This window comes from Drosophila navojoa, chromosome X, assembly GCF_054131105.1.
Source record: "Drosophila navojoa isolate 15081-1374.11 chromosome X, UAZ_NAV_1.0, whole genome shotgun sequence".
NCBI classification, from domain to species: Eukaryota; Metazoa; Arthropoda; class Insecta; order Diptera; family Drosophilidae; genus Drosophila; species Drosophila navojoa.
In genome coordinates this window covers 1046370-1059878 of record NC_142895.1, presented here as the reverse complement: position 1 = coordinate 1059878, position 13509 = coordinate 1046370, and the positions used below count along the sequence as shown (strand labels likewise).

The following is a 13509-nucleotide window of genomic DNA, read 5'->3' as shown; positions in this document are numbered from 1 at the left end:
GACTAACTAACTAATTCTATAAACCCAATTCAATCTGCTCACATAAATAATCTTAAAACTATTCTTTTTCTTTAAGATATGATTATATATGAAAGGGAACAATGAGAGGCAAACTTACAAGCTCTATGCAGCATTGTGGGTAGCTCTGTTCCAGGGATCCATACCTAGGAATTACATTTTGCATATTAATAATTGTCTAACAACAAATTTGAGAAAATGATACAGACTGTGGATTTTAGAAGTTACGAAAGTTATATTACACACAGGGATGATTTAGGCCTAAAATAACTTATAACTAGCGGACAAACACGTTTCGCTATAGCTATAGCTTATATACATATATATATTATACAAAGGATATTACTTTTTGCGCTTCTTCGCCGCACTGGGCTCCAGCTTGGGCTGAAATTGTGGCAGATCCGCACAGAAGAGAACCTAAAGAAAAGAAATTATATACCATTATCATATATATATATATAGGCCATGCTCGTTAGCTATATGAAATATAGAGTATCCTAGTTCAGAGCTAGTCTCGAAGCTCAGCTATTATTGGATTGTGAACGAGCATATAACAAGTCGGTTATGACCGACTGCAACTTGTTTATCCATATCCATGCCTACCGCTTGCGCCCAGCCCGCGTACTGTCCATGAAGCTGCTGAAAGTGTTGAGCGATCTCGTCATAGATTTTGCTAGTGACGCTCTTCTGGCTGGCCAAGTGGGGTAAATAATGCCGCTGGGCCAGCTTAAAGATGTGCGTATCAATGGGCACCGCTTGCAGATGATTCAGCGACATGAGGCATATGCAATCGGCTACCTTGTAGCCAATGCCCGGCAGCTGTACCAAAGCTTCTCGTGCCTCTGCATAGGGCATACGCCTCAATTGCTCAAACCAATCCAATCCACCAAGCTTTTCGATCTCCGTCAGCGAACGGGCTATAAATTTAGCTCGATAGCCAAATTTAGCCGCGCGCAACTCTGCGTCTAGCTGGCTGCAGGTGCGTCCGCCTTGAAGGTCTTTCAGCGTGGGAAAGCTGAACTCATCCTGGCCATTAAAGTGCCCAATTTTATTGCCATAAGTTGAGCAAAGCCACTGAACCATCGATGAAATACTAAAAAGAAAACATTTCAATATTAGAGACGAAAGCTGAGATTGCTCTAGATCATGCAAAATATTCACAGCAAAAACTATAGCTCATTATTAATAGACGGGCTTACCGCTTTATATTATTATTTTGGCTGCACATGAAGCAGATAATGTTCTCCAGCGGCTCTTGTGCCAACATTCGCACTGGTTGGCCAACAAATTTCTTGAAATTCTCATCTGCCTGCATCCAATTTTTTTGCTGCAACTCCAAGTCAAAATCAGCGCGCAGATAATCGCTCAGCAAGGCAGTGAAATTATTATTTATTGGAGTATTGTCTGCAACGTGAGCGTCATAGGCAATGTGGTCCTTTTCGGGCGTCAGCTCCCAATAGGTATTCAAAGCAACGCCGCAATATTTAACTTTTGGCTCTGAGCATAATTTGCGCCAGCTAAAATTTTATTTTTATAAATAATTGCATATTCAACTGGTTTCTATACGCACCGAAAGCTTTGACCACCTAGCAGAGTGCGCTCCAGATCACATACCTTAGCTTTTAGACATATTATGCCGCTACTTTTTATAGCTTTTGTCATTTTCGCATTTAAATTACAAATTGAAATGCAAAAGGTGCAAGAACAGCTGTTTTAAATGCCGCTAAAAATCGAAGCAGGTATGCCTCGATAACATGCATCGGCATTTGTGGTAGGCGAGAATGCACATATCGATACTTCACTCAAAACTTTGGACCCAAACAGCTGATGCCGCCAACCACCGCCTAGTGATAACACGCGAAATGTATTGTATTGCGAGTGCATATATCGATACTTGATTTCAACTATAACTTAATTTCTCCTTCCCATAATGTTGACCTTTCATTATCTGTCAAGCATACTTCAGTCGTAACAAACATATCAGACATATTATATATTTACATATATATTATTCTGACATGCTCATAATAAACAAAAAGTGTTTTCCATTTAAATAGTCTTCTCTTTCTTGCTCACGGATTGTCTGCTGCCTGCTAGCGAGTTGGGTGTTGGGTTCACGCTTCCATCTCTAGTTTCAATGCTTACACGGGCTACATATAAATTGAAGTTATTTAGTATTTACAAATATTAAGAAACAGAAAGTAAGTAGAGTGGCAGCAGCAGCAGAAGCAGTAACAGTGTTAGCAGGGAACTTAGCGAGACATTAAACAATTACTAAGAGGAAAACACACACACACATACACTCAATATTATGTCAGGCAGCATCAACAATTATACAAACCAAATGTGAGTAAGAATTTCGCAAATGTGAATCTCGCGAAGCCATAACACTAACATGATTGATAATCAGGCATGTGGCAGCAAATCGGGCTTACGGCGAACAAATCCATCCACAAGCAGAGTCATACCAGCAGATGATGGACAGGATGCCGCAGCTCATAGGCGATCCCGGCATCCAGCTGGTTACCAGGTAACCCACCCACGCGCCATTGCTTTGAATGCTATATAAACACACTTCTACATCAATATCATTTTAGCTTGGAGGATCGCGACAAGGCCATTGTCGACAATATAAATGCGGATCAGCATGCCGTCTCGCATCTAAAGTACTTGAACTCTGATCGAGATCTTTCGATAGACAAACAGTCCAAGGCGCTGGACAAATACTTAGACAGCCAGGACGAGGGTGAGCTACAGCGCTAGCATGCATGTATACATTATATATAATTCAGATTCTTGCTTCCCTTAGAGGCGTCGCTGCGCAAATATTTAGTCTTTGGCGTCCAGTGGGTCTCACTTGTCACTGAGAATCTATTGAGCCATCCATTTATTGTTCTGCGCCGTCAGTGTCAAGTTTATAATGCATCGAAGCGCTATCACTTGCATCCGCTACAACTGATGCCGAGCATTATGCATTTGCATCGGCGCCAAGGCGTCACCACCCTGTGGAAGGGCCTGGGCAGTTGTTTGCTGGTGCGCGGCATGACTCTGGCCATAGACGATGTAATTAGCAAGTTCACCAGCTGGCCAAAGGATGTGGATAGCCGGACGACACTCAAGCGTTTCGGACAGCACCTACTGCTGAAGAGGCAAGTGTCCTTGAAGCAGCGCATCGTGGACTGAACTCATCCTAATTCTGTTTCTGTCTACAGCATTAGCATTGGCCTGGTTGTGCCCTTCTATGCCGCCTCCTTGGTGGAGACTGTCCAAAGTGATATCGCCAGCGAGAAGCCCGGCCTGTTCGATGTGTTTCGCGAGGGCAGCTTGCGTCTCTTCTACTGGAGCTCGCCGCAAAAGGGACGCATGCTGCCCGCCTGGGCCTTGATTGGACCCAGCGTTACGATGGGCATTACCAAATACCTATTTAGCCTGGTTATACGCGGCGTCTCGTCGCGCATTATGCGGCGACGCCTGACGATGAAGCAGGAGCAGCGCGGTGCCAAGTATCGCGACGATACGCTGGAGCATCAGAATGCCGAGATCTATGCCAACCTGATATCGATGCTAACCACCGAGATGCTGTTCTTTCCCTTCGAAACGATCCTGCACCGCTTGCAGCTGCAGGGCACACGCACCATCATCGATAATCTGGATAATGGCTATGCTGTGGTGCCCATTCTGACGAACTACCAAGGCGCTATCGATTGCTACCGCACCACGATTCAAACCGAGGGTGTGGCTGGACTCTACAAGGGCTTCGGTGCTGTCGTTCTCCAGTTCGCCGCGCACGTGGCCGTCATCAAGCTGACCAAGTGGGTCGTCGGCAAGATCACGGAATGCATATCGAGTCGTCCGCCCGCTCGCATTGTACAGTACTACAATTTGGATCGGGCGTCCGCAGTGCTGGTCGGCGGTAACAATTCAAATAATTCAACGACCATATCGCCAAGCATCTCGAGCACCGAACTGGATGTTCATAGCGTAGGGCAGAACTCGCTCGATTGATTAGCTTTAGCTTTTGGTTTCGTGTTCTACAGACACACACACACATATATATATATATATATATATGTATATTCAAAATTTCGTGTGGAAGCTCTCTCGGCTCTTTATATCTTTATCTAAGTCTGTAAGGTGTTTTCCATAAGGGAGTTAGATATATCTTCGTACAATGCACTTGATAATGATGGATGATTCCAATTTCTTTTCGATTTTCCTTGTTGGATAGGGGTGGGGGGAGGGAGGGGGCTGGTTTTCAACTATATATGTAAATATCTATATAAAAATGTATATACTATATATAATTGTATATATATAAACTGACTGTTGGGCGTATCGGTCATCATCTTAGCTGATCATCTCGCGGTATTTCAATTTGTGCTTCGATAACATATCGGTGACAGTCACCAGCTTTTTGATCGATATTATATGCGATAGCTCCTGCAATTCCGGCAAATACGAAACGCAAATGTGATGCAATGTGGCTAATTCGCGGCCTGTGAAACAAAATAACAGCATATAGCTATCGATAAGTATCGATAAGTGCGTATCTGGCTTACCCGTATCCTGTGCATTGTGATTGGTATTCTGCTCGCCAAACATAGCTGACGGCGGATTCGGATCGGTGACTAGCGACAACTGATCCAAGAACACAATCATTCGCTCTTTATTCTTGAGTATAAACGGATTCACCACCTCCATATATTGTTCCTGGAAGAGCATAGAAATCGATTAGCCGATACGCCTCTCAAGATTGTCAACCCATTGGACCTACCTTGCCGCCAAACTCAATTAGATTTGCGAGATTCTGCAAGCATTTGGCCACCATGATCAGGGATCGGGTTGCCGCCGTCGGCGGCGTCTCGCTGACCAAGCCGAATTGCCGTGGATTGAGCAGCGAGGGACAGAGCAGACGCAGGAATATAAAACCGGATACGACGCGCGTGCGCACCAAGCGCTCCGTCGGCCACTTGGCCACGACCGCCTTCTGCAGGCAATTGCAGATGTAGCGCACGTTGCGCGGACAAGCGTCCGGCGACGTGAATATTGACTGGGTGACCAGGTCGAGTATCTGCAAGAGGAATTCGGCGTTGGTGCACGCGTCGTCGTTGACATCCATTTTGGTTGGATTCAGCTCGGCCGACTGCTTGCTCTCGAGGATGCGCTGCACCGTCTCGCTGACGGCCGACTGCAGGAAGCCGCTGCACTCGGTGCGCATGTACAAGTCCATGAGGGTCGTCGCCAGCGATGCACCACGGAACAGGGTCGTTGTCTCGTTCTCCCGGGCCACTTCCGCCTGGCAGAGGATGCGTATCAATTCCGTTTCGCGCTTCTCGTGCCGGAACACACGCAACAGCGCCGTGGCCAATGGCACGCGATCGTTGTGACAGAGCTCGGCCAGCGCCTTCACAGCATACAGCTCTGGCTCGAGCAGGAGCTGCTGCAGCGGACTGTACTCCTCGCACGGCATTATCAGATCGTCCAGATAGCGCATGCGCAAGCGCAGCGAGCCCCACTCGCCCATCGGCGTCATGCCCGTCAGCTTGTACCAGTCCTCGGTCTCCTGGCCGTTCTTCAGGCTGGCCAAGTCGATCGTTAGCTCGGCCACCTCCGAGTCCTTGCCACGTTTGCCGCGCGAGACGACGGTAATTGTCAGGGAGACAACGTCTGGCGGCACATCGCTAAGAGTATGAAATGAAATGGAATAGAACAATGTAAATATTATGAATACGGGATATGTAATATCTATTTCAGTAAGACTGAGAGAGGTGCAATAACGGAACGGTGAAATTGAAACAAAAGTATAAGGGAAATCCCATGCAGAGGTGCAAAGCGAAACACTTACTCAAGCACAAACTCCTCCTCCCAGACGGGCTCGGGCGCTATCTTGACCCTGGTCTTGCCCACCTTGACCTGATTCAGGGAAATACTGCAATAGGGATGTGGCACGAGTTTGAATGGCAATCGATGCGCCTCCAGCACATGCAAGTTGAGGCAACGCAGCTCACGCAGACGCGACACCTTCTTCTGGGCGCGACTCAGCTGCGAGTCGCACTGGGCCTTCAGAGCATTGATCCATTCCACATAGCTCTCCTGGCTGGGGGCGCACAGATAGGTGACGGTGGCCAGGCAGGGCAGGGCTCGCTCCACGATCTGGAAGCAGTAGGGTCGCTCCCAGAGCGAGTCATGGCACTGATATAGATAGGCGCACGATAAATCGATGAGGCCTTTTGGTTTAGTCTTTTTTGGATTGTCATAGAAGCAGAGCTGCGTCTCGGTGCCGTCGTTGATCAGCGCAAAGTACAGCTGCTTCCACTTGGTCGTCTTGTCCGACTTCTTGTTGAGATGCCCGTGATGTCTGATGCCCTTGATCTTCTTCAGCCCAATCTGATCGCGACACTCACGCAGCGTGGCATAGATCTTCTCGGCCGCCTTCTCCACCACGTACTGTTGGTTGAACTCGGGCTGGGTGCCATTCACGACGGGATGGTTGAGTGAGTGCCCCTCCACAATTTGCTCCTTGCGATAGCGATTGATCACAGCATCGAGGCATTCGAACGTCCGACCGCCCATTAGATAGCGTACGCCCTTCTTCTCGATGCGAAATCTTTGTATCTGATTGTTGATGTGAAAGAAGAGCGAATAGTCCCCGGGCGAATTGTCGCTGGGTCGCACCAGGAAACTGCCAGGACCAGCTGCAAAGTGCAGATCGCGAATAACAGTTATCGACCAAAAATTTAATTGATACTACGAAAATGTCGTTTGAATGACGCTTCAAGCATGACTTGCTTCGTTTTCTACTCACCCTTGACCAGCATATCGACGGCCTCGTTTTTGGTGCAATTCGGATGGAACCAGGGAAAGACCGTATTGGGATCGATAGACACGTCCAGATCGTCGACCAGCTCACGAAAGATCATGCCCTGCTCCCCGGTGCGATGGGCCGTCACCCACAGCCAGCCGTCGCCCATGTCATTGTGCACGAAGAAGATGTCGCCCTTCTGAAAGCTCAGCTCATCCGTTTCCGGCATTTTCGTGTACGGCAAGATGGCTACAACGCGTTTCTTATCATTCACTGGCTCCGGCGGTGGAACGGGTATGACGAGACGCTCGCGCTTCAGCAGATCACTGCACGACGTATAATACCCAACGAGATCGCTTAGGGAAATGAACTGACGTCCGCCAATGTAAAAGTCTCCGCAGACGGCCGTAATGCTACAATGATACAGAGAAATGGTCAAATTGAACATGTTGTCGATAGTTATCGATACATTTGTGAATATATCAATTTGGCTTGCAAATGTAGGCAACGTTCAGAAAATAGCCAAGAAAAAATAATTTAAAGTTATCGATAAATTGAACATTGTTGACTACACATCATGGTTATCGAGCCTTCGATATTTTTTTATACATTAGGCTCAAATTGGATGACTATAAATCTACAGTTATCAAATCTCAAAGCATGCACACAGGGTATCTGGTGGTCGTGCAAACTTACCGAAAATGATTAATGCCTGTGCGTCCACAATAGCTGAGCACATAGGAACCAGGCTTGCGATCACTTTCGCGCACTTTGAATGAGAACAGAAAGCGAACATTAGAATTTGAGAGATAATACCTATGCACATATATAGAGTATAATCACCCAGATAACTGCCCAGTTTGCCGCTGCCACGTAGACGCGCCTCCGCCGAATAGCGATCCAATCGTCCATGATACCATTCACTCTCCGGCGGAGCAATTATCGCCGGACGTTCGCCTGCAAGCAAATAATGTTGAAAAATGTGCCAAAGTAACAGCATTGCACAACACGCAAGCGACGAAACGGAGACAAAAACAAAACAGAAAGAAAGGGAAATCGAGTTCATCGCAGATGGCCAAAGCGAAATACCCTAACTTGAGCAAATTAAAGTTGCCGTAGATAAGTTTACTATATGTATGTCTCTTTAAGTGGATAGCCATTTATCGATAAAAAGTGTTCATGACAAGGAATTTCGATTATAATTTTAGATATTGTCATTATCAATAAACTTACTAGATATCTTTTGCTTAGATATCATGTATTTGAGCACATCGATAATTATCGATAGTAATGTGCAACAATTGCTACACGAATTCTCATATGCACACATTCTATGGCACAACAAACAATAGTTATTATCGATATGAGGCGATAGCTGCAATTGGCTGGCATCAATTAAATATACTTATGTACATATATACATATATATGTGTATAACTGTGTATCTTTGTGTCTGCACTTGCTATATACTCTACTATGACCGCAAGCTGCGCACTTTCTGAATAAACTAAAAACATAACAAAATATAACAAAATATTTCCGTATATATGGAGTGCATTAGTGTGAGCATATTTATTGCTGATTAAAGCTACTGTATGTACATATAGAATGCATGTGTGTGTGTGTGCGTGTGATAACCGATAACGTGCGATGAAATGCAGCTAGCCTAAGGGCAGCGGCCATTTTGTCAATAAAGCTGGCAACATGCCATAGAAAAAATGTTGACAGCGATCAATTGTCAACAAACACATTTATCGTTTGTCAAATGAAATGCGATAAGCACACACACGCACACATACATATGCACATTCCGCTAAAGGTCACGCATGTTGTTAAAGAGATTTGTGAGAGAGAGGGAGAGCGAGAGCTGGCAAGGCTGTCGGCGATCAATTGTAGGTGAAAGAAAGGCAGAGAGAGCGAGAGAGAGAGAGTGGACAGAGAACGACTTAAGCGCATGACTCACAAACAGCTACGCAGACGCAACAATTGCCAAAGCTTTAGCTTTTTTTTCTCTTTTGTTTTTGAATTTGTGCCGCATGACGCATTGGCACGCGCTTAAAACCGACAGTAGTCCGTGCATTGCACCTTGGCAGCCTAGAGCCAGTCACAAGGCTGCGCTTACAAACAGCTGATGATTCACCTAATGTAAACACACACATACTTTGGCGCATTTGTGTGCGTGTGTGTGTTTATTTAGAGGCAGACAATCTATCCATACATATGTACATACATACGTATGCATTAATATAGATTTGTATGTATGTTGCCATATGTTTACAATTAGAGGGTAGCGAACAGCCACAAGCTCGCCTTGCGAACCGGTTCTATAAAATAATAGAGTGCATATTTATGTATGTACATACAAACATATATACATATGTAAGTATGTATGTGTTCAACACTCACCATTCAGCATATGCGGTCCATCGAATTCATCCTGGTCCAATTCCTGTGCCAGATCGTTCAAATCAATGCCACCAGCGGCCATCATGGCGCCGAGACCCGTTATACCGCCCAATGCCGCTAGGTTGCCGTCATCGGAGCCGCCCGTTGGCGAGCCGAGTTTATCTTTCTGTATGACAACGTCCACATTACCCAAACGCATTAAATCTGCCATTGATTGGTATTTTTGTTGTATGTATGGATGTATGTATGTATGTGTGTTTTGGTATTTTTTGGTTACTATTTATGCAAATGCAAATATGCGTATGCGCTAATGTATTTTATGCTGTTTATCTATGTGCGTAAGCAGCTGTGCAGATGTTTTGTATGCGAGTATTATGTGTTAACGTGTGTACGTTGTTGTTGCTTTGTTTTGGCTGTGGCGCTGTGCAGCAGCAGCAGCGCACGCTGCGCCCAACTCACAATAATAATAGTAATTATTGCTGTTGCTGCTGTTTTTGTTGTTATGCCGGTGATGCGTCGCGCTGTAATAATAATGCAAAATAGACACAGGCGACAAAAGCCAAAATGAAAGAGAGACAGAGAGAGAGAGAGAAAGCATGAGTTAGTGAGAGCGCATGTATATATTATGTATGTATGTGTATGTCTGACTGTGCATGCGTCTGTGAAAGCAGCCAACACTTTGCATGTGTTGGTGTGTATTTGTATGTATGGCCGTGTGGGTGGCGTAAATGAATGAATAGAATATACAAGCAATTTGTTATAAACAAAATGCAATATGCATGACTGCCGCATTTATCAGCATGCAAGTTAGATTGTCTTGACTGTGTGTGTGTGTGTCTCTGTGTATGTATGTCTCTACGAGAGAGCGCTGAGCCGGCAAAAGCATGTAAGCAGAGAGCGTGCCGCCGTCTCGCCATTGTCGCGCACTTACATGCATGCATATTTCGGTGTGTATGTGTGTGTATGCATATGTATATGCTGCATTTGAACTGCGCCGTCTCGTTCGGACTTTGGTTCATTGCAACTAGTTAAGCTGATCAATTGAATTAGATCACAGATATGTATATGTTTATACAAATCAAGATTATAAACAATAATGAATAAATTAATTAAAAGCCAATGGAACTGACATAAATGAGCAAGCTAGCGACATAGCTTGGATCAAACATTAGTTCATTAAATACATGAACGTTTCAACCAATTCAATTGAACGAGAAAGTACAACTCAGTGCTGCATATGCAGACACACACAAACACACAGTCAGATATGCATCTATGTATGTACATACAAGGAGCAATGGCACAATAAAAATCAAATGGAACCAAGAAAAACGTTGAATGAAAATTTCTCGTTTCCGTTTTGCCGTCTGACAACGAGCGCTGAGCACATACACACAAGCTCATACAACCCCCACCCCCATCACAATCAAGAGTTCAGAAACAGCCGAGAAAACAAGGAACTAAGTTTTCAGTTTTATATTGCAGGCAATAAATTCGAATTGTTTAATTTTTTCAGATATTTGTTTATTTTCAGCACTCGTTCATCCTAATTGCTGTACAATAGGCGGCTATTTAACGGTAAATACCGTTAGCGTTTCAATTTAACGAAACGTATGTATGTATGAGTGTCTGTATGTATGTGTTTGGTTGACCATTCGAAGATGAGAAAAAAAACGAAGTAATATAGTATGTACGTACTTAAATTTTGGACTCCACCCTCTTGGGGTATGGCCACCCCTTTTCAAATATACGGACAATATGCGACACGCACACACATACACATACACCTAGGCAGACTAGCTGGGGGCAATGCAAACGAATAAGGCAACAAAAGAAAGCAGCAGAAATTTTCTACACTTACAATGTATACGTCTTATGTATGTATTGTAGATATGTACGCGCCTGTGTATTTTTGTGTGTTGTGTATGAATGTGTGTAGGTGGGTATGTGTAAATTTTAGCACCATACACGAGACGACGATACACACAGACACACGGGAGTTGCACACTAACACAATGAAAACAAAAAACACGATCAGCACTTTTCAGGACATTTCCAATACGGTATTTCTTGTTATATTTATTTGGCAAAGTAATTCACCGAATCGTCGTTTTTGGAAAGCACAGCCAATTTAGAAATATTTTGGGGGTTCGCCGTTGCTGTGTGCCCGCACCGTACCCGTACAATACGCGTTTTGTTTTGCGGCGCACAAACACATTGGGGATGTTGATATCATGGCATATCGAAACATCGATTCAGCACATGACGATATTTCCACCATTTACAATATCGATACTGGCAATCAACTATGAGATTGCAAAAATACTCCAAATCCAACATTCGTTGTGATAGATATGTCTTTGAAGCTGTAAAAATTAATAGCTGCAGGTGACAGATATATTGTCATTATGGTTTCGTAAACTAAGAACGATTTCGACGAATTAATTCTGTGATGTTCGATTATCATCGCTCAGCAGCTGTTTTATGTTACATCGGTAAGCAGCCATCTCTGAGCACGGTAGTGCATCGATATATTGATCGGTGCATAGGTCGCATCTCTATTAGAGTATTGCTTTTAACTTTTTGACAATGCGTGCGCGTTCTTGTCGTTTGTTGTTGGTCGTGGTGCGTTCAAATAGCTAAATTGAGTAGTAAAAGTGGATAAATGTGTAAGACAGCATACATATACGCATATATAAATATCAGTAAAGACACGCCCTTTGAATTGATAGGCAGTTAATCACCACCATTGTCAGTTAACTAGCCGCACGCTTAGCCAAATAAACACACACACACATACACACCTCTACTTACCATATACGTACATAGATATTACAATTGGCTGCAGTTTGCAGCTGCAACGAAAATCCTTAACGAAACAGACGCAGCTCTACAATAATGATCAATTTGGATACAAAAAACAAAAATCAATCGTCAATAATGCAGCCGATGCCATTTTTCCAGGTAAGCGGCCTTGTTAATAATAAATTACAAATATAACAGAACAGCAGTGAATTCAACATGTAGCTTGACATATGTGCCAATTTTCGATCAGTTAATTTGCTATTGTTTTTAGATGCCAAAGTATTGCGCATTGTTAATTCAGTTTTGCTCATGAAACGCGCGTTGATAAAAAACAAACACTCACACACCCATACATAAGTATTTGTGTACGTATACACACGCACACATATAAACGCAGCTGTTTTGCACAAACACAGACGCATTATAGTGAATAAATTATAGTAAGGCAGTGAGCACATAGACTTAAACGGCTGTAAGCCCAGCCCGAAAAAAAAGAAAACAAAAGCAAATAAACAAAAAAAAAAAAAAAAAAAAAACAGCTGCGTCGCACTTTACACATGCGAAAAGGGGCACGGCAAAGCCAACGATATCAACAACATAAGCAAGTGCTCGACATCAATAACAATTCGACGCTTGTGCCTTTGTTGTCGAGGCTGCTTCGTTTGCCATCACTTGTCGCAGGCACTGATAAGCCCTTGATAAGGCGCAGCACAACAAAAAGCCACAACAGTATTTCATTTACGTGCTTACTGTTTTTTATATTTACAATTCCAAGCTCTGCAGCGAGACAGTAAAAAATAAACAAGAAAAAATCAACAAAAGCGTAATCAGAAAACGTTTAAGTAGCATTCAGAGCACAAAAACTGTTAGCAAACTGTAAATGCTCAATAATTGCAATTAAACCCTTAAGTGGGCAGTGTCGAAGATCTTCTAAAGCAATAATTTTTTGAATTGTGAAATCATTTCCTTGATAAACAAGTGAGCTGAAACAATTTCAATGCTGACAACTAAATTATTTATGACTCATAATTTGACTATTCTTCAAGCTGAAAACTGGATGCGCACATACGGGTTAAGTGCACACGGATGTAAGCTCAAACTGCATGAGCAAAATGCAAACATGCTGTTAACGTAACAGAGCTCTGTTGCTGTTAGCACTCACTCACACACATATACACGGGCACACATACACACAGGTGCACATGCTTCCAGGCAAATATAACAAAAGAAATGCTCGACGTTTATTTTTTATTTGTTTTTATTTATTTTAAATTGCGTCGTCACTTTTTGAGTAGTCGCAGCAAACGCTGTCCGCAAGGCGCTGCGCTGAGTCACAAAAATCAGCGCTCAGCCGCTCAGCCAGCTGCTGGGCCAACTGTGAATTGTAAAACAAATAATTTACACAGCTGCTTAAAGGCTTACCCAAACGCAGCAATTTGGGTTTAGCGATGGCCTTTCTAGTTTCCATAACAGAGGTG

At 43.8% G+C, this 13509-nt stretch overlaps 4 protein-coding genes across 12 annotated transcripts in view; 2 read left to right on the top strand and 2 right to left on the bottom strand.

Moving 5' to 3' along the window:
* Positions 1-233: 233 nt before the first annotated feature.
* Ogg1 (8-oxoguanine DNA glycosylase) lies at positions 234-1773 on the bottom strand. Its single transcript, XM_018109134.3, has 4 exons — positions 1589-1773; positions 1218-1535; positions 622-1111; positions 234-435 (listed from the first exon to the last, which is right to left on the bottom strand). The coding sequence occupies exons 1-4, from the start codon at positions 1678-1680 to the stop codon at positions 361-363; spliced, it is 975 nt and encodes a 324-aa protein (XP_017964623.1). The 5' UTR covers positions 1681-1773; the 3' UTR covers positions 234-360.
* A 158-nt stretch (positions 1774-1931) lies between these two features.
* On the top strand, positions 1932-4181 carry Slc25A46a (Solute carrier family 25 member 46a). The gene is made up of 5 exons (XM_018109131.3): positions 1932-2364; positions 2429-2548; positions 2616-2764; positions 2828-3167; positions 3231-4181. The coding sequence occupies exons 1-5, from the start codon at positions 2330-2332 to the stop codon at positions 4021-4023; spliced, it is 1437 nt and encodes a 478-aa protein (XP_017964620.1). The 5' UTR covers positions 1932-2329; the 3' UTR covers positions 4024-4181.
* Positions 4182-4306: 125 nt separating this feature from the next.
* On the bottom strand, positions 4307-11466 carry vap (RAS p21 protein activator vap). Of its 6 annotated transcripts, none has more exons than XM_018109123.3 (9): positions 11088-11466; positions 9227-9747; positions 7664-7777; positions 7517-7589; positions 6824-7233; positions 5864-6713; positions 4793-5699; positions 4578-4728; positions 4307-4514 (listed from the first exon to the last, which is right to left on the bottom strand). In XM_018109123.3, exons 2-9 carry the CDS (start codon positions 9435-9437, stop codon positions 4366-4368), a joined length of 2865 nt encoding a protein of 954 aa, XP_017964612.1. In that variant the 5' UTR covers positions 9438-9747; positions 11088-11466; the 3' UTR covers positions 4307-4365. The 6 variants fall into 6 exon arrangements, with proteins under 6 accessions (XP_017964612.1, XP_089119496.1, XP_017964613.1 ...); XM_089263370.1 differs by having other exon boundaries at positions 9227-9430; XM_018109124.3 differs by having other exon boundaries at positions 9227-9392.
* Positions 11467-11741: 275 nt separating this feature from the next.
* LOC108656829 (zinc finger FYVE domain-containing protein 1) overlaps positions 11742-13509 on the top strand; it is an 89439-nt gene continuing 87671 nt past the window's right edge. For 3 of the 4 annotated variants that reach the window (XR_016197296.1, XR_016197297.1, XM_018109127.3), the window contains exon 1: positions 11742-12190. Coding sequence is in view for 2 of the 4 variants with exons in the window: in XM_018109127.3 (XP_017964616.1) it covers positions 12125-12190 (66 nt within the window). In the remaining 2 variants the exon portion in view is untranslated. Of the gene's footprint in view, positions 12191-13215; positions 13507-13509 lie in introns of those variants that run through there. The other variant, XM_018109128.3, reaches the window with a different exon arrangement.